The sequence below is a fragment of the Lampetra planeri genome, chromosome 22, assembly GCF_965212315.1.
Source record: "Lampetra planeri chromosome 22, kcLamPlan1.2.h2, whole genome shotgun sequence".
Classification (NCBI taxonomy): domain Eukaryota; kingdom Metazoa; phylum Chordata; class Hyperoartia; order Petromyzontiformes; family Petromyzontidae; genus Lampetra; species Lampetra planeri.
Genome location: NC_136128.1, coordinates 3,276,781 through 3,298,591, shown reverse-complemented (window position 1 = coordinate 3,298,591; position 21,811 = coordinate 3,276,781). Strand labels below are relative to the sequence as shown.

The 21,811-nt window shown below is 45.5% G+C and overlaps 1 protein-coding gene across 1 annotated transcript in view; it reads right to left on the bottom strand.

The window, feature by feature from the left end:
* The window catches only part of LOC144724936 (CUB and sushi domain-containing protein 1-like), a 684,194-nt gene that overhangs the window by 414,970 nt on the left and 247,413 nt on the right, over window positions 1-21,811 (bottom strand). The window contains exon 5 of the mRNA XM_078604260.1: window positions 20,770-20,977. Coding sequence (XP_078460386.1) covers window positions 20,770-20,977 — 208 coding nt within the window. The remainder of the gene's footprint in view (window positions 1-20,769; window positions 20,978-21,811) is intronic.

The window sequence follows — 21,811 nt, the reverse complement described above, 5'->3', positions numbered from 1 at the left end:
AAAAGACATTTCCCGTACCTCAAACATCACCTCCGAGCCCTATCGTTAATGAACACAGCATCTCTATACTCCGTTACACCCAGATTTTGTAGCCTGTTTTGTGTTGTTGTATAATGACTAATTGTAGCAAGTAAGCTTCTTTTTTGTTTTTCCAAAAAGCTGTAACATGAGACAAAGAGGTCATTCATAACCGCAATCTGAGTGTGTGATATTAATTAAATGTGAAACCTGGAGGATGAGAGTTCACACTGCGATGTCAATACCAATGACTCATTAGTACAGAGTTCAGTAAGCTAAGTATGCCGACTATCCAAATATCTATCACTGGCAGCCCTCATCATAAGGTTATTTTTTATAATATCCCCATAATCCATTGAGCACTGGGCAGTACTCTTCTCTGTAAGTGAACCTCTAAGCTAGTTGTGGGAATTCCACATAACTATGGCGAGGATATCCATGACACTTAGCTACGTAATAATTCACTCCTCGACACCACTCCCCTGGCGATCCAAGCGTGCGTGATTCATGGAAGTAATTTCATTCAATTGTGAATTCGTTTGTTTTCTCCTCTACTTTTTATTGTCTAATTCTTCTTGCGTCTCAGTTGTATTGCACTCGCCCCATTAGCTTAAATGTAATATTGGCATATAATTTGGACAAAAAATAATAAACCAAAATAATTTACAGCCCTTTGTCAATGCGTTGGTGGCCTCGAACATTCCGTGCCAGTAATGGGGGTTGTTTAACTATACTTGTGGACGCCACGGTGGCGAGATGTTAGCTACCTCGCCTGGTATACGGGAATGCGTAGGTTCGATCCCGACACTGACGCCTATATATGTGGAGCTTGCATGTTCTCCCCGTGGTCGTTTGTATTTTTCCTACCACATTTATTAACACGTGCTTCGAGTATTTGGCTGTTATAAAAAAAAAATGTTCATACTTCAGCATGCTTGTCAGTGCAGGAATGCAAAGTGGACCTGTGACTGATTCAAATAACCGTCATCACCGATATTAACCATTGCTTGGAATCAAATTCAGGTGACATGCACGGTGCATTAACCACTGCGACACCACCTCTCCCGATAACCTGCATAACGGTATTTAAATAAAAAATATATTTTAGAATACATGATTAGCATCTTTACATTGTAAGTGCAAGAATCAATTCGAATGAACCGATGAATCAATGCATGGTTAAGCACCATTACTCAATTCCACAAACCGGCATTAATTTTAACAACACCTAAGGGGTGATAGGCTGAGTCAACCACCGAACAGCTTCAACTTATCCTCTCTTAATCCAAGTATGATTGGCCTGCATATTAACTTATTTCTTTTCCCGAGCTTCCACCGCGCACTCCTGCGGTGCATCTGCAGGAGTTGAATGAGGTCACCTCGACAGACCTGGCGTAATTACCTATTTGAAACCTCACACTTGGACTTACAAGTGGCTCCTGCAGCGTTCGCATTGCACGTCAGGAGATATAAATGTGCAGCCCAACTGGCAACAGCGGTAAAACATTGACAAGAAGTGCGATGTCATCAACTGGAAGCCCTGCCCATGAGACACTTTGAGCAGCAACATGAACAATAACAAAAACATCCATTGGCATGCCGGAAAGTCCAGCAAAAGTTTATCGGGAATAAAAAATACATTTGCGCTAAACGTCAATAGAAAACAGAGACAATGGGTTTTGTTTTTGTTTTGCACTGCTTTTTTTCCATGAATGTTTCTTCATTGCAGATATTCCCAAGGTCTCTGGATCCGAGAACCCATTGTCTCTCCAAGGACTCACGGATGGTCAGTAAAGCCATTGACAGACCAATCAAGGAATACGTTTCATGATTGATTGAGAGGCATTACGGCAAGGCACTTTCACGTCGTTGGATATTCCAACGTTAATAAAGTGGAGCTTCTCTTCTTCATGACCCTATCGTCCATGACTCCAATTAACCTTGGCAGCTGTAGGGTCCACAAAAGTTCCTATTATCCGGCTCCAAATTTTAGAATGTGAAATTTCAGCCACTTGGCCAGTGGCTGTTGAAGGAAGATTGTTCTGTTTGCACCACCTTTGGTTCTGTCGTTACCCGCTACTCACTCTGGGCCGCCACATGAGCGGTGGGACCGGTGTGTCACGTGGCGTTGGCTGGTGTGTCGCGTGGCATTGGCCTCGTGTGAATCACCAAACGCGGGAACGGATCCGATTTTATGTAAAAATGGCTGGAGCACAGCGAACAAGAGGTGGAATGACAACCAAGATAGCCGAGTGAATTGGGCCCACTGACAATAAGAGCATGTGCTAATTTTCTAATTGATTCCAAGGAACCACTTGCACCATTTTCTTAACACCTTTTAATTACTGGCAAAAAGGTACCATAGATATAACTGCTCAACCCAAGCTATAAGTGCCCTGATACTTGCATTGTCTCTGTACTGTTCGCCCTTTTGGAGTTCTCTGGTCTAACGCTGGTGAAACAAGTCCATGAAAAAGGCTGTCTGGTATAGGCCAACCAGTTTAAAAGAAAATGCATATATTATCAAGGTACGTTTGTTTGGATTTTTTGCCACATATGTGTGGCAAAAAAGGTACCTATTTGGTGTATGAGCATCTTAACACCTCCTGTTTTATTGCCAATAGGGTAAAACATATTCAAATTTTTAAAGATTTTTTGATACTGGCAAAAAGGTACCATTAATATAACCGCACCGTTATGTATCCACAGCTCTCTTATTTGGCTTGCTCCGCACTACCCCAAGTGAAATTATTATTTCCTGACCCTCAATACGATCTATGCCTGTTCTCGTTTTTCATCAATGCAGCATTCCTAAACACACACGTTTGTTACCCGTCTTCCGGCCCGATGTCGTGCACACTCACTGGACCATGAGTGCAACTTCTGCACAGACAACACCAAAGGCAGTAAAACACACTCCCAATAAAGCCATACATAATACTTGTAACATCACACCTATTTTGACATTTCCACAACTGGTTGCATATACACATTTCTGACTGCCATGTGGCACTGCAGTGTAGAATGTTCGACCCACGATCAGAAAGGGTCACACGATATAAATATCCCGGTCTGGGATCGGCTTATCTCATCACCCAATTCAGGGTCTATAAAATAGACACCGCAAAGTCGGGAATCAACAAGTTGCTTGTTCCGTGGAGAGAATCGCACAGCTCCGAAAGCGAATGCCTTCGTTCCACCAGTAGAGATCAGCGTCAGAAAGTCATCGGAGATGAAGGCCTGTTTGAGCCAATCAGAGAACAGGAGAACCCTTATACTCTTATGTTTTTTCGGTAAAGTCACGTAGGAAAAAATAAAATTAATAGAAACAAAATAAAATAATGAATGATTTATTATTTTATTTTGTTTCTATTAATTTTATTTTGATTCATTATTGTATTTTGTTTCTATTAATTTTATTTTTTACCTACGTGACTTTGCCGAAAAAAACCTAAGAGTATGAATCCTTGCATTCACGAAAGCTTCAAATCTAGGAGAACCCTTGTCAACGACGGTAATTGGTTCCACATTTTAAAGGCCTAATTCGTTCAGATAGCATCGGAAGTTACCCCTTTTTAACCCACAAAACGTACTTTATAATATTTAAACAATGGATATCAACACGTAAAGATACCAACAACATTACAAACACGTAATATAAAAGAAGCATGGTTAATCAATAGATTAATTAATATATACTGTACTAACAGCCCGTTGTTAACAGAGGAATGGTTGATAAGCGAACACACTGGACTCTACGGAGGCTCATCGTTAAGCGTTTCGTCGCTAACAGGGGTGGTCATTAACAGGGATTCTACTCTACGAAATTATACACTACACTATACACTACTATACACGACACTATACATTACACATTGGGCTCTATGGATGCCCGTCGTTAAGCGATTAGTTGTTAACAGCGGTGGTCGTTAAAGAGGGGTTCCACTGTATTGGAGTCCACGCTCCACCGCCTTGTGCACAGAGGCCTCCTCCAAGATTGGGCCGGTGTCACCACCGTTCTGGCGAACCCACGGGCTCCTCGGATGGCCTGCTGGAGGGATGCACCGATCACGATCAATGCATTTTTTTGCATGTTAATATGTTTTTGTTAAACAACAAGTGTGCACCTTTTAGCAATTGTTCGCCTTGTATATTTTTTATCCCAGATCTCCCTTCAGAACGAAAAACTTGTTCTGTAAATGGGCTTTAACATAATAATCAATGAGAGCCCATTTACACGTATAAATCCTACGTGTTGTGAAGTTAAGGAAATGTAAATTGGATGTATTCGCATGAGCCGACACTTTCACTGTTGCAATCATTGCGGAAGAATCGTGGATTTGTGTAAAAAATAACAGTCTGTTCTTGACGCTTCACTTTGTATAATTTTTTCATCATATGTTAGCCCATCAAGTCTTCCAAACTAAGCACGGTGAAACCAATGTTGTATACCAGCAAAGGTTAAGCAAGCAAACTCTGGCCCCGTTTGAACTCTATGATGCTCATCAGCGGAGTGTGTGACCTTTTCATGAATGTATAAAATTATAATGAATCCACGGCAGGATTCGAGGTCTCTCTGCACCTCTCGTTTTGTTAGAATGTATTTCATAACGCTGCCCGGTGCGGGATGGTGAATAGCAGGCCCAGGATCGATTTAGGTAACACAACGCCACTGATGCTAGTCATGAACGGTAATCAAACACAGGATGCCAGGTGAACCACTTCGCAATTGTATCCCCCCCTCCCATGTTAAATCGGGACTAAATTATACATTTATATTTTCTATGCAACGAAAGACCATGTCCGTTTATAGTGTCGTAATTACCTCCAATCCAACAAGATAGATAATTATAATTTTAAAAATGTCTGCAGAGCAAACTAAAAAGTCACGTTTATTTAAATGTGTGTGCATATGTATGCACATGTTACCCCTGTGTTCAGATGTTTAATTTCCCAATGATGAAGTGCAACAATGTGTTTACAGTGGGTTCGATGAGAAGAAAATCAATGATTGGAAAATGAACCGATTATAAATATAAAAGGGGTGATTTACACACCCTGCAGGAAAAAAACACAGCAACAATACGATCAATCAGTGTTTGCTTGATTACTTACTGCTCAACCAATGCAGCAAGGAGCAACCTTCAGGATATTTTCAACATCACAAAAACAGCAAGGTCATAGCCTCGTTCCTGGGGCAACGAAAAACTCAGAGAGTTTGCAGAATAATTGCAGAATAATTCTCAGCCATGCAGAAACTCACAGTAAACAACTTCAAATATCCATGTAACATCTAATTACCTCCACACTCAAACAAGTGTCGTGAGTCCAACTAAGTCGCAGACGTTGTCTTGGGAGCAACACGTTTTATTAAACTCTTAGGACAACATACTCCAAGTTATTAACACAACATACTCCAGGATATTAACACAACACAATCTCAGGTGGTGACCACCCAACTAACCACGCTACGGCGGAACTAGACACGGTTCCGCTATCCCGGTCCGGACCACAAGCTGTGACCCGGACCGCGTGGCTGGACGCTTCTTCAAGCTTGACGTGGATTCATCTTTTTGGTTCAAGCAGCCGTCCTCAGGTGAAGACCAGGTCTGTCGGGGAGGCATCGTCAGACGATGTCTCCCCGACAGACCTGGTCTTCCCGACAGACCTGGTCTTCACCTGAAGACGGCTGCTTGCGTTGTGGCCGAAACGTCGTGAGAATTATTTTAATTATGTTTATTTTTTATTTTTTTATTACTTCCCTTCTACGTGACTTTACCGAAAGAACCAAGAAGATGAATCCCTGCAGTCACGAAAGCTTTAAATCGGAGCTTGACGTGGATCTCCTGCCACTCCAACAGTAAGAACCCCGAGCCCCTCTTAGAGCCCCCCTTATATCGGGCCAGGCTGGAGCTGGCTCCGCCTCTCGCCCCACCCACCTTCTCGATCTCTCTCAGCCTTGCCCGAAGGCTCTCGAGAGTTCTTCTTGGACCATGTGACCACGAATTGCCCCCCTCCACCGGTGGCCCCTCTCCAGTATCATCCGGTCACGTGTCCCCAGGTCAGCCAGAATATCATGCCCCCAACGTAACCCCAGCTGGCTGACACTCTCTCGCTCTCTCAACGGGAGCCCACACTGCACGCTGTGCGTGGTGCCACCGCGCTTAACCAGTGCTCACCCAGGCCCCCACTAGGGCTGGTACTACACCCCGTGTCCGGGGTGTACACACAACAGTAGACATCCCGCCGTGGCTTCGCAAGCCCGGCATCACACAGTGACATTCCCAGTCACTACACAAGCAAAGGGACATATTCATAGGCCATTGACAGCTCTGAGTTTGTGGTGGTCTGATTGTGTAAACTCCACATCCCTATGGCTGAAGTCAGCCAGAAAACATCTGCTTATTTCAACAAAGTGATATAAATTTTAATTATTCCAGAGGAATAAGGGTCTTGAGTCAACCTCTGAGTGAGATTTGATTCTACATCAAGTGGTATATACACAGCTGGGTCCCTGCAGTGTATTGAGCAACACAAACACAAATATACAACATTCTCCACGTGGCATTAAAGACTAAATAGCAATTTCCCAAGGTCAGCAGAGCCCACAAGAGGATGGAGTGGCCAGCATCGTGCCTGACCAGACAGTTCGGAGATCCCCATGCTGGTGGTTACATAATACCACACAAATCAATCTAGGGCAGGGTTCTTCAACTGGCAGGTCACAGAGCGGATGTAGCCCTTGAAGGCTTTTGGGAGTGGCTTTGCGAAACTATGCCCCCCTGAGAGAAAAGCCTCGCCGAGACATACGCAAATAAAGAGATGTATCTATGTACGTGTATGTATGTTCAAATTATTTCGCACCATATGTAACCAACCGCGCTAATTTGAGGTGCAGGGGAAGGACAACAAACTAAACACAGAAGGCAGTTCTAAAAAAAAAATCTATTTAGATTTAAAAGTGCACAGCTCCAGTGGCTTCCTAATATCAGAAGGAAGAACATTCCAGATGGCCGCAGACGCGCATCTGAAAGCCAGGCAATGCAGTGACTGTCGTTGTTCGATGGCCAGCTAAAAGCCACTGCAAGGGTCGCCGGAGAGATAGAGTTGATAGAGCTGCAGACAAGAGATTAGTGAGAAGAACGTGGCATAAACTGCACACATGTGCAGCGACGAGGGATAGAGATTTAGTGGCCATGTGCGAAAAAATGCCGACGTCACGCCGCCATACGTTGTCATAGCGTCCACACAGGCGACACACTACGTCACGCGGTCTGCCAGCGCGCGTGATTTGTAATGCGGGGCCGTCCATAAATTACGTCACGCTATTTTGGACGATTTTTGACCCCCCCCCCCCCGTCGTCACACGACGTCACAAAAAGTCAGACCCCCCCTCAAATATGACGTCACAAAACTCTGCCCCCCCCTAAAAAAAAAAACATGCTTCAAATCGCTTTAAACTATTGTCATTGTAGTGCGTATTTAATGAGCCGCTGCACTCTGATGTTGTAGCAGAAAACATTTATTAAAAAGTCTATTTTATTAAATAGAACGTGTTTTCTATATTTATTTAAAGTTGCGCATTTTGATGTGACGTCAAATTTCTGAAACCCCCCCCCCCCTTCGTCACACATCGTCACAAATGTCTGACACCGCCCCCCAGGTGAGTGACGTCATTTATGGACGGCCCCTGTGCGGCCCGCTGGGAAATATAGTGAGATCATCCTGACCTCGGGGGATGCCGAGGAAAGATGCGTGGGCACGACGCACTGCAGCTGGTGTGCATGGCCAGGAATGGAACCTCTTTCAGGAGGATGGCATGTGGGGTGCGCACCCCTCTAATCCTGCATGTCCATCCGCACACACCTAACGGCACAGTATGTCCTGAGCATGTGACTTCAAAATAATCACGTTCCAGTTATTTTACGTTCAATTCATGACGCAGGATTTGAAAGGCGCAGCTCTTGAAATGCAATTGTCATTCGATATTTGACCAAATGCACATAACGGAGGACGCCAATGTTGTTGGGCCAAGAGCAGAAATAAAATTGTCCAGATATTGTCTGAATAGCCATGAACTACTAAGACCCATTCACGTGCACCTCATCGAACTGCCCAATGCATGTGTTCTACCGTGATGTGATCACAAGGCAGTAGACTGACAGACCGGTCTCTGATGGGATCTCTAGGCAATATACTGGCATAACAGTCCCTAATGGGGTCTAAAGGCAGTAGACTGACAGACCGGTCTCTGATGTAAGACTGACAGAGTGGTCCCTGATGGGATCTCCAGGCAGTAGACTTACAGATCAGTGCCTGATGGGATCTCTAGGCAATATACTGGCAGAACAGTCCCTAATGGGGTCTAAAGGCAGTAGACTGACAGACCGGTCCCTGATGGGATCTAAATGCAGTAGACTGACAGATCAGTCCCTGATGGGATCTCTAGGCAGTAGACTGACAGACCTGTCTCTGATGGGGGCTTTCAACAATAGGGTTTCTGCAAGAAATGTTGACAATATCGAGGTAAACCAAGAGAAAGTACAAAGACAAAGACACCCCTATGTTAGCGAGTAGCACCTATAAAGACCGGAATGATACATGAGGTGGTGGGTGGCCAGCACCACGCCAAACCGCCTTTCCCTCCCCGGTAGTGATGTGTACACACCACACCAAGTACTCATTTGAGGCTGAGTCGACCTAGAGGAGGGTCGCCGACCGCTTCAGATAATCGTCACTGGTGTTGACCGCGAGCGAGAATCGAACTCCAGTCTCCGCCGGGTTCGTGGCGCAGAGCGCAGCGCGCTAACTGCCGCGCCACCGCTCTCCAAGCAAGAGTAAGTGCACGGGCACTTGAATATACGATGCGCACACACTGGAGCGAGACTAGGCACACACTCGTCAATGTACCCCGCACAAAAAAGAAGCGGCAATGCAGATTTATGGCCTTCATTCGTCTTCATTTCCACAATCCTCCTGGACTGTCAGTGTGGCGTCTACATCGCTGGCAGCCTCCAATTTCGTCTATACCTGCGGTAGCAAACTCTAATGGCCAGATAATTCATCACGCACGCATTGTATTCATGAGCCATTGACGAGCAAAGCTTCGGGGCTTTTCTTTGTTTAATTACAGTCGCCTTCTTTCCTCCTCGTGCCCCGCGAGTTACAAACGCTACGGCGATGAGCAAATACTTGCACTCGGCAAATTCCCACCAGCGGTCTCACCAATATTCGCAAAATTGCACCCACCCTTACGAACTGTTTGCAAAAACTTCTAATATTATTGAAGCCTCGTGTGACTTACGGCCATGGGGCCGTCCATAAATGACGTCACGCACCTAGGAGGGAGGGTCAGACATTTGTGACGATGTGTGACGTTTGAGAAATGTGACATCACGTACAAATGCGCAACTTTAAACAAATATATATATAGACAACACGTTCTACTTAATTAAATAGACTTTTTAGTAAATGGTTCCTCAAAAAATCGCGTGACGTCATTTATGGACGCCCCCCATAGCACGTAGCCACCTTGTCACCGTGCCCTGTGAACAAGCGTGCACTTTCATTGCACAAGTTAATCTAATGTGCAGCTCAGCGATGTTGGCATGGTCGACTTCGTAAGGTATGAAAGAAGTTCAACATACATACATTGGTGTCATATATGAACATGGAATATGGATGCATGCATGCATACATCACAAGCAAAAACTGAGATCCCCAAGTATAGCCTTGACAGACCGTAAGGGCAAGTGCCATTAGCGAGCACCTAAGGCCGGAACGGCACACGATGAGGTGGGTGGCCAGCACCATGCCCGGCCACTTTTGAATCCCCAGTGGCGAAGTTTATACACCGCACCAGGTACTCATTTGAGGCTGAGTCGACCTAGGAGAGGTCCAGGACCACACAAGTCTCCGCAACCGACACGGCATGCGGAAGCCTCCATCCGTCGGTGGCTTGACGAAGGAGTCTGCCATTATGAGTTTAAATAATTATCATTATTTGAACCTGTCTTGCAAAAAATAGGATAAGATTAAGGCTGACAGGGCAACAGCAGCAGGAGGGAAGCTGGCTCAGTGTAGCACCGGTGATTGATGAGCTCAGCCCAGAAATCCTCAACCGAACCTCACTCCACCATTAGGCCAGATTAAATGGACACTGTGATGAACGCCACTCGGCTTATTCCACCGCTTCATTCAAATTCCAACGAGGGCGCGCCATCAGACTCACCAACGTTCGAATGTAATCTATCAGCGTGCAAGTCAGCGAATATACACGTTGATTAAGCTAACCGAGGGGTGGCTACGCTTCCGCGCGTGCTCCTCACGATCGTCCACGTATGCCAAACCAATCTAATGCACGGCGCGAATTAATCTTGCAGGAGGATAAACATTCGTCTCGCTTTAATCGTGTTCCCTTTTTTATTTCAAGTAAATTGATAACGGCTTTTGTACACGATTAAAATAAAGTGCCCTCAGTGAAACAACAAAAATGTCAAGTGGGGTAAAAAAAAGAAAGTCTAACAGAAATGAACACTGGGAAACTACACTGGATAGATAAGAGGTAAAATTAACTCCATTGAGAAATGCATTCCTTATCGACGAGAGTGTGCTTAGTATATGTGTGTGTCCATGTATTTCGTCAAGGCGACAAGCAGGGAGCGGTGGCACAGTGGTTCGCGCACTGAACTAAGAACGTGACAACTTGCGACCGATTCCCTACCACGGTTCATCACGAGCGGTGAGTCATATCTGAGCCCATATCTTCATTCTAGGTTGACTCAGCATGACATTGGTACCGAGTGTGTGGTTTATAAACATCAACATTGGAAAGGCCAAAGGTGGCAAGCCATTCGATGGCCACAGAAATCACCCCAACAGTCTATAGGTGTACAATGGGGAAGATCTGTGTGTGTGTGTGCGTAATCAGTCTGCCACTTTGGACTGCGTGAAGATTAAAACGCATTATGGTTACAAAATGGAATAACGTCGTCCTATCTCGTTTTTCCGCTTCCTCGTGAATACATTCTCCAGCCGCTTGTCGAGCTCGAAGACTAAAACATGTCATATTTATCGCGTTCAATAATTCACCATTTGCATTATTTTCAGAAAAAATTTCGACTTGAGGGCGAGGCTCGCGGCTCATTTGCCTGACGGATTTGCCACCTGCTTCGACGGAGACGACGAGCCACTTCGCTGAGCTATCATTTGGTGGCCAGGTCGCTTCTGCAAACAGAAGCTGACAGCTCAGTAATTTGCTTTCCTGAACGTTGTTCTCATGTCGTGTTTTTAATATCGTCTGTTTGTTGTCACTGGCGGAGCCAGTGGGGGTGGTACGTGCCCCCCCCCCCCCCACCCAATGATTCGATCGAAATCCCTCATTTCGATTGGATCATTGGGGTTTATTAGTAATAAATCGCCATTTTGCGACCCCCACTGCCACTGTGTAGCATATTATTACGTGCCAGGGACTCTATGAGATGATAGGACAATAGTCTGAGTCCATAATTGGCAATAAGTAACGGACAAACAGTTATAAGTGACTCAGAATTGTGCGCAGTTGCGTATTCAGTATACGACTTCCCTTCAGCAAGCGCGATGCCGATCACACAACGCGGTTCGAATTCGAACCTCTATCGATGGCTGCGCCATCGCCGCACACATAAAAAGCAAGGGTCAAGTCTTTACTTACTAACAATTCCTCTATCATTTTTCATTGCTGGAGGGGTTGCCCCCCCTACCTGAAAATCCTGGCTCCGCCATTGTTTGTTGTTGTTACTTTCTGACCTGCCCCTGCAGGACATCTGTGAAAAATAGCTTTTAAGACTCATCGGATTCCTCCGGTATTAATACAACTCCTGATTTTGAATACTGGACGGGCGGGTGAATTCCAACAGGTTGCATCGCAACAATCACTCTCATCCGGTACACCCACAGCAATGTTGAATTTAAATTGTCCGTGACTGCAATTGGATTTTAGTTTGCGTAGCAGCAGCAGGGACGCAGACTGGCGACAGCACACCACAGCGGCTACACGGTACGACCAGGCAGCGCTGTGCATTGCCACCCACTGCTCCGGAGGCAGTGTGGGTTAGATCATCCACGGATCGTCGTTGTCAGCGAAAACACTCGGAAACAATCGCTTTGCGACCAGGTCGATTGCAGAATTCAGCACAGCGAGAAGGCTGATGAAGCTATTTGTGAGTGGGGTTTTTTTCTTCTTTAAGTATTATCCACTTGTATTCATGGGTTTTATCTGAGCATCCAGTCTCCTCCCACATACAAGAAACTCATTAAAAATCAATCAGCCAACGATCCTATTGCGTTCCTTGGATAAGCACAATTTTAAAAATAGATATTATTACAAACATGCATACATTATTTAACGGGTTAAAAAGCTGAATGCCAATTTAAAGTTCACAACCGAGAAGCGATAGTCAAGGGAAACGTCTCGCCCTCCAACGACCCATCGACGCAACGTTCATCGATTCCGTGGGCGTAGAGGTCGGCTGCATAAATTCCACGTCGTCGCAATGAAGGGACCAGCCTCGCCGTAGCACAACTGTTGTTTAGCGGAATCGGTTCCTCTGCCCCATGGCTAACGGCCCCCATTTAAACCTTCGCACGCGCACCACGGAGAATGCTGCGGTGACGCGATACGTTAAAAGTAGATGCAATGAAAGCAATGTCCTCGCGAACGCGTGGCGCGCTTGCACACGACTTCAGACAGAAACGCCTCGCCGACACCGCAGACGCGTTTTAACACGTAGGCTGATGAAGCTGGTTGTATTCACTGGCGAAACGTCGTACTCAGATTGTTACTGTTGTGGCTTTGCTCTCCAACACACCGGTGTGCTTTACTAGTAACGAATTGGCACGTTCTGTTTACGCGACAAACCTTACTAATTGGCTGTGTCGGGTGTTGGCGGATTTAATGACACATTTTAATATTTACACGATCTAACCCAAAAAAAAACCTGTATTACCGCAGATGCGCTTATGCGACCGTCCGGAAACGCTCTGCCTTCCGATGATGAGGAAGCGGTTGGATGGAGCTGTGAAACTTTTAAGTCACCTCGATGGAGAAAGCATTTCTTTAGAACCGCTTTCTGTGCACAGTTTGTTGTCCTTCCGCCGGCTTCTATGATTAGCGCGGTTGGCTACGTACGGCGCGTAAAGAACTTCAACGTGCGTACATACACTGTTGACTCGAGGCATGGACACGTGAAATATCTGTGCATTGTGATCGGAGTAACATAGTACAGTGTTCTTGATTGGGGGCCGTCATACCAAAAAAATGACTGGCTTAGAGGATGACTGCTCATGACAGTACAGATGGTGTAGCCATGCATAGCGCAGCTTCAACCAGGAGCAGTATTACAATGTATGGGCTCTGTTGGGTTAGGGTGTTCGACTTTGAAAGCAGGAGATATTGCAAGTTCATTCGCAGGTCTGAGATAAACTCATCACAGTGTTTGTCCGGAGTCGATAAAATACGCACCACTGCACGGTAAGACGTCAGTGGTTTAGCCTATGAGGAGACATGGCCCCCACCACAGCAATGTGGACATTCCACGACTGGTGCCTCAGGGTAAGAGAGCGGGGATGAGCTCGGGTTGAATGATTAATCGAGTTCAAATCGAAATCGCAAATTGAAAAATACGATTTGCCAATCGCAAAGGCTGTCATTTTTTTGCGATTTGAAAAGTCCTATTACTTTGTTAATGGAATTGTGATTTTTTTACAATTATAACTTTATTTTTTTAACTTAACAATTGTTATATGTTTGATTGTTATATTTCCATTAAAATGTTTTAATAAATACATGTTGGAAGCAATTCATATCTTTTAAGTTCTCATCCTTGCATTAGAATATATCGAGCAGTTCATATTGTGATGGTATCATGTGGTAATGCTCCATCACATGTTTTAAATCTATTACACAGTGAATATTGAACTGAAGCTTGGCTTAAAAAAATGTAATCACAATATCTGTCAGAAAAATCGCAATTAGATATTTCCCCCAAATCGTTCAGCCCTAGGATGAGCCCTGGCCCATTGCTGCAGACCCGTTTTAGCAGAATCTCACCGATTGGTGAAAATAAGTATTTACGTATGCTCGTGTGAAATCCGTCGAGACCCAACGAGCTATCATTTGTGGCGAGGTCGCTTCTGAAAAATAAACGAATACCTCAGTGGGTTTTGCCCGGTAGGTTGGGGATGGTTTAGTTTCATTTGTATGCCTTTCCAGTACTTTGCACTGCTATCATGTGTTTGTGCTGTTTGTCGTTGTAACGTCCTCACCCGCCCCGACTGGACATCTGAGACAAAGAGCTTCATAGCTCATCGAATTCCTCCAGTGTAAAGAAATATTGTGAATCTGAATAAATCACTTTGAGGTGGGAGCTGCTATCTCATTACCCTGCCTCCCCACACAACCCCATGCACACACATCTCCCCAATGCCCCGTGCCTGTCCATTCTATGATTTTGAACGAGACTCGCATCACGTGCCAGGGATATTTGTAAATAGCAGAGTGCCAGGACCGACGGTAGGAAATACCGTAGCAGGTCAGGGTCAAATGAAGCATGCGTTTCATAATTTATACCGCGGCTGCATAAATATCTTCCAAATGACTCCTCGTTCATTGCAATTGGCTGCGGCTTGTCTCGCATTTCTCCCAGGCATACATACAGATGAGCCACTTAAATAGGAAATGCTCGTGCAAAATGGTAGAAACATCAGCTTGAGAGTCGAAATTGTGCTCTCTTTAAACTGTACAGCCCAGCATTAACTAACAATGAGGTGAATAAATAAGCATTACAATTGGATATGATTGCAATTCGCTTGGGGTGATGACAGCGCCTTTTGTCATTGCGGCACTTAAAGTCTTGACCTCGTCGCCCTTCGAGGTGACGACTTCCAAGACACCGCGACATCTTAAAAGCTCGACTCGAAAACAAATCTATTTTAAAATGGCTTTCTCTCTCTGTCGTTATTCTCAAACGCCCTTCTAACTTCTTCGCCTTAAACTATTGCCGCCTTTTCACGCATAGCGCCCTGACAATGACCGTTTAATGGAGCTTTATAAATTAAAATGATCATCATGAAAATGAGTCGTTCGTACACTGACCATATTAAGTGTAACCTTTTTCAGGATATAACGTAATATTTCATAACTCTTGGCCGTGGTCATGATTCTTACGATTGCCCAGTGCTTTATTTCGAGGGGCTATTTTGCGGACACTGAGTATTATACAGATCGCCTGGAGGAGGAAGGAGAAGATATTAAAACAAACCCACGCGTATATTCGAGGAAAAAAACTTACGTGCCACACTTCTTTTTTTAAAGAGAAACTCAACGGGTTATATTCCCAGTCTTGATAAAAAATTCACAGACATTGCCGGGCTACGGTGGAAACGTGACGAACAAAAAAAATGAGCGCGCTCAGAACTGCCTGTCAGCAGGACAGCTTCAGAACTCCGTGTCATGAAATGCGTCCCCATAAGCAGAGTGCCAAGCACGTGCCTGGAATGCAACACGTGCCAGAGAAACTGAGACCTTGGCTGGCAGAGGCAATCGTGCAAACATCCACTCTCTTTCTCAAAGGTCCCTTTTTTTAGACATTCAGGCTTTTAGCATGCAGCGAGTAAGTTATGGGGTGGGAGGGGGGCATATTGATTAGCGCACTACCCTATGAACTTGGCGACGCGAGTTTGATTTGTGGCCACTGCTAATGCACAGTGACGAGCGATAATGCCCCCGAACTTCCCGAACCCGAAAAGACCAGCGTGGCGGAGTGTGGTCGAGCAATTTCCACAACAGGCACGGTGTGGGGGAAGGCCTTAATAATAGCAAGGTGGTGTGGCCAGCTCCACTCCTGGCCACGTCTATCTTCACAGCGTTGGTGCTGATACACAACACATATTCTTCTAGGCTGAGTCAACCATTGGGGATGTCCAGACCCGGGTTCAGATGCCACGTGCCACTGATGGTTTGTGGCCAGAATTTGAATCTGAATCATCAGGTTCTCAGCACAGTGTGCTAATCACCATGTGGCTGGAAAAGACAACATTCCTTCCATATAGCCTTACAGACTGCATGGGCAAGTGCTGTTTGTATTCTATTCTGGCAATATGTTCAGGAGCCCAATGCCAATGGGTGGGAGAATGATAGCATTCGTACGGCCTACCTGTTACGTATAATAGAGTTTGTTGCGTTAGGTCACGTAAATATGAATGTATTGATAAACCCACCACCACCCGACACAGCCAATTGGTAATGTTTATCACGTACACTAAACATGACAATTTGTTACTAGTTCAGCACACCGGTGTGCTAGAGAGTAAACCCACAACATATACAATTCTGGCCACACACCATCAAAAACCTCTATTATTGATATTGGTTGTGAAAGCCTACGTGTTAAACCACCTATTATGTGTTTTCGTGTCATCTAAAACACAACCAATGATGTAATTCAGGCCGGGTCTTTGAGTGTCCCCATCTAAATATTGAAGGACTCTCAAGAAACCTGAAGGTGACTTCCTGGCCAGAAACCTGAAGGGAATACCACGTTGACGTCATCGCCTTACAGGAGACAAGCGCTGTGAATGAGCACTCTGCGTGGAGCCGGGAGATGAATGGTTCACACACTGCAGGAGCATCACAGCAAACCTGGGTTCGAACCCCAGTCATGGCTAACATGGTATTCACATCTGTTCAGGGTATTCCCTCGTTTGAATCGAGTAGTTGATGATGAGTTAGAACATCAACAATGGAAAAACAAAGATAGTCGGGAATGGTCCTGTCCACACCGCCCCCTTGTTCATTTATACCACCATTAATGTTTTGTTCACTTAAAAGCCTTGACTTTTTTACAGGATATGGCAACATCAATCAAACATACAAAGAACATGTCGCTTTACCCACCCTTGCATGAAGTTTGATTGATACCTTTGGCGACCTTGAAAGATTACCCATTTGAATATGAAACATCGCCGGGGCAGTTTTATATATAATGATAGATACACAAAAAAGTTTTACCAAACTTTAATTGACCAGGTGAGAATCCTCTAAGACAAAAAACGTCTGTTCTGCAAGGGTCACCTAATTCAACAAGCCATTCGACGTAGAAACTTGATATCTTAGTTGCTTCTTCTTGGTTCTATCGGTAAAGTCACGTAGAAAGAAAATAATAAAATAATAATAATATTAAAACATAATAAATCATTCTAGGTGACTTTACCGAAAGAACCAAGAAGATGAATCCCTGCAGTCACGAAAGCTTTAAATCGAAAAATCTTAGTGGCTTTTCGATTTAAAGCTTTCGTGACTGCAGGGATTCATCTTCTTGGTTCTTTCGGTAAAGTCACGTAGAAGGGAAGTAATAAAATAATAAACATAAAACATAATAAAATATAATAAAAATAAAACATAATAAAATATGATGTTTTATTTTTATTATTTTATTACTTCTCTTCTACGTGACTTTACCGAAAGAACCAAGAAGATGAATCTTAGTTGCTCTCTCTCTCCAATATAGGTATAAACAAATGTACATCAATGTCAAACAAGTAACATTCAACGGAGTGTGCCACTTTGAACGTTAACAGTTATATGGTAAAAGAGCCGGATCGGTTCAAATTAACGTGGCCCTCATGGCTTCTTTCAGGTGCAGTGGTGGCGAGATGTTAACTCCCTCGCCTGATACGTAGGAGGTCGTGGGGTTGAGCGCGAGGCTGACGCCTGCTGTATATTCTTGGTTCTTTCGGTAAAGTCACGTAGATAGTGTTGCTTGTGTTGCGATCGAAACGTCGTGGGTTTTTTGCTTTTAATTTAGATTTTTGTTTTCTATCTACGTGACTTTACCGAAAGAACCAAGAAAATGAATTCCTGCAGTCACGAAAGTTTTAAGCCTGCTGTATATTTGGAGTTTTCCTGTTCTCCCCGTGGTCACGTGTCTTTTTTCCCGGGTCCTCCAGTTTTTCCCTCTAAATTTTGAAATACAATTTACAGTAATTTGTGCTGTTATACATATCCACCTGATAAGCCACTTTGCCGAGCTATCGTTTGTGTCCAGGTCGCTTTTGAAAAGGAGCTATATAGCTCGGTGGGCCTTACCTTGTGAAATGAAAATAGTTTAGTTCATGAATCAACCCCTCAATCCTTCACATCATCCACTTGCCTGCACACACCACAGACTGTTCTTTAGCTGGTGCCATTGATTCTATTTACCATGGAGATCATCCCTCTCAACGTGACCAAGTCCAACTATCCCCATTGGACGACCACATCAGCGCCACCACAAGCCGAGGTCCCAACCACTGCTCCTGCATGTTGAAAGAAACTGTCCGCAAAGTATCGGACGAAGCTTCGAGAGTTGAACGGAGTTCAAAAGAACTCACAAACAAACAGCATCTTGTCGTAAAATACTCAATGCAGAAGACCCCTGGGTTTCATCTTCCACCAAGCTCATGGTCGACCCCGAACCACATCTTCTGCACGCAAACAATGGCAGCTGCGGATAGCTGATGCACAAATCGAAAATTAAAAACTCTCCAGTGTGTGACTGTGGTCATCCAGAACAGACCTTACAACACATACCGACGCAATGCCCCAATCTACAAATACGAAGGAGACATCGTCACATCGGTGATACACTCCGCTGCTCCTTGCACGGTTAACTGGCACGACCGCCTGAAAGGGACATTCTAGCTGTTGCTCTGCATCTACATCAGTCATATGAAAGAAGAAGATTGTGCTTTTTAGGATCATCTGGATTCCCATCGCTTCTGGTGGGTGGATAACATCCGGAAGTTCCAGTCGCTCACTCACAACCACTTCTCTGGCTCCTCCTCTGTTCAAAATTGTCATCGAGTGTGCGTGCTTCACAGCAGGATGCGTCCTGTTACAGGTCTGAGTCACATCTCGCGCCAGATCAATATTGATTCGAAGTGGGCATCTTCGCAAACAAAACAGTGATGTTAAGTCGTGGAGGACGGTGTGGATATGATGAGGCCACAGTTATCAGATGTGTTGCTTGCCACCCATATATCCACGATTGTTCCTCATCATTTTGAAAATGTGAATAAATCAGTCCATGGGCCATGAGGTCACGTGGAATTTCACCAACACATGTTTTTACCAGCACGTGCTGTTCATGATCGAAAACAAAAAATCGTGGTTTCAATTGGAGCATCACATTCCACGAAGGTTCCTTGTGAGCTGTGAATCTGGCGGCTTGAAGGCTTCAGGGCACTACGAGCGGTGAATCGCTCAAAGCGACAACACTCGCAGTTGGTACCACGCGTCCACGCGGTGTGCTCCGCTCTTCAACGATAAAATAATTTCAATTCATACGTATATCTATATTTAACTTATTTCGCACCATACGGAGCCAACTGTGTCAATCGGAGGTGCGGGATTTAATGTAAGTTAATTTATAAACTAACTATGATTTATTGCTTTAATGACATTGTATTTACTTTACGTTTATCATCACCAATTTCTATTTGCTTTACTATTATGAAAGATTTCATGTATTTAATAGCTAATTTGCGGATTTATTTGAGGTAATTCAGGAAACTTATTATTTACGGATTTATGTAGGCCATGTAGCGTCATCAATGCGAATTGCATCCAACAATGCCGTTTGTTTTCAGCTCCGTTCCTGGGCCTCCCAGAAGTCGCCGCTGACTCATTCGGGCGATTATTTTAATTATCCAGCTCCTCGAGTGTTAACTATTGCACAGATTTACTTCCCTCCATACATGCGCGGTTGTAGATATCGATGTAAGCAACGTGATCATTGCATTTATATGTTGCAACGGTGGCTTTTGGCATTCAAACGTGGGAGTAAAAACAAAATGCACCATTTCATTGATTAGCATTTGCTCTTCAAGCTAAGCATATGCGTCGTGTTTTGTGTGTACGAATCAATGCTTTTCTATTCAAACGCACTGCGTGTAATGGGTTCGCATGGCCCCACTGGAACCTGCTGCATTCACCTAAACGTAAAACATTTATATCGATAACTTCATGAAATCGCGATCCTGAGTTTGGGCCAATTCATTGACCCGCGAGTGAGGTGAAGCATTACACCGCTATTAAAATGGAATGAGCTTCGAAAGTTGGAGATTTTACATTCAAACTTCAGCCCTGCCTTACACACGACCTACTTCCACGGGTCAATGGCAAGGGCATGCCACTGCACACACAAACAAAGACAGAGATCTCCCGCATAGCCGAAGCAGACTGTTGGGGCAAGCACTGTTAGCGAGGGGCCAATAAAGGCTGGCACGGCAACAAAAAGGTGGTGGGTGGCCAACACCACGCCCGGCCGTCTTTGTCTCTCTTGATGGTGGTGGTTACACACCGCACTGGCTACTGATTTGAGGCTGAGTTTACCTAGGGGAGACCCAGAGCTGGTTCAGATAATCGTCACGAGTGTCGGCCTTGAGCGAGAATCGAACCCGAATCGTCAGGTTCGTAGCGCAGCGCGCTACCCGATACACTATCCGATAATGCACGCTCACCCACGCACACAAAGACAAAGATCTCCCGTATAATCTCAACAGACGGTTGGGGCAAGTGCTGTTAGCGAGGAGCACCTATGTAGGCCGGCACGGCACACGAGGGGGTGGGTGGCCAGCACCACGCCCGGCCGCCTTTGTCTCCCCAGCGGCGATGTTTACACACTCGTTCGAGGCTGAGTCGACCTACACGCACACACACACACGTGCGCTCACCAGAGCGAAGGCGCATCAGAGCCGGTGACCTCGAGGAAGTCGTATCCACTCTCGAGCTGAAAGGAGGTGAAGACGAGTGACACGGTGTCGCCCGGCTCGCCCAGCACCAGCCACGTGCACTCGCCGTCGTTCTCGTAGTCGCCGGGGAAGCCGGGGCTGCTGATGACTCCGCTCGGCCCGAGCAGGGTCCCACCGCACGCACCTTCCTCTGCTCGCACCGCAGAGACGTCGACGCAGCAGCGTTAACACAGGGGGATCAACGCAGTGAGGTCAACGCAGCGGGGTCACAACAGCGAGGTCAACGCAGTGGGGTCAACGCAGCGAGGTCAACGCAGTGGGGTCAATGCAGCGAGGTCAACGCAGTGGGGTCAATGCAGTGGGGTCAACGCAGCTAGGTCAACACAGTGCGGTCAATGCAGCGAGGTCAATGCAGTGGGGTCAATGCAGTGGGGTCAATGCAGCGAGGTCAACACAGTGGGGTCAATGCAGCAGGATCGACGCAGAGGGGTCAACAGCGAGGTCAACGCAGCAAGGTCAACCCAGCGGGGTCAATGCAACGGGGTCGATGCAATGGGGTCAACACAGCGGGGTCGACGCAGCGGGGTCAACGCAGCAACAACATTAATATGGCAGATTAACGCAGCAGAGTCAACACAGCAGCATTAACACAGCAACGTCGTTCGACGCGAATTTGATGCTTAAGTTAATTAACACAACTAATTGAATTACAAAGAGGCATGGCGTCATATCGTCGTCACTCGTGGGTGAAGGCCACCCCAAGCCTCCGTCCAGGCCTAGGGACGCATCAACAATACAAGCTGATTCTTCACAATCTCGCGACGCAACAATCGCCACTACAAACAAGCCGACGTTGTTGCTCCATCTTCGAGGTAGATTCACTCTCGGTATATTCCCTGCTTTGGCTGCCTCTCTGTCGTTAGTCTCAACCACCTACTGGTGAAGTGTCTTGCCTGAGTCACCTCGCTTTCCTTAACAGTCGATATGCTGTCCGCCCCACGGACAGACGCGGGGGAAATCACTG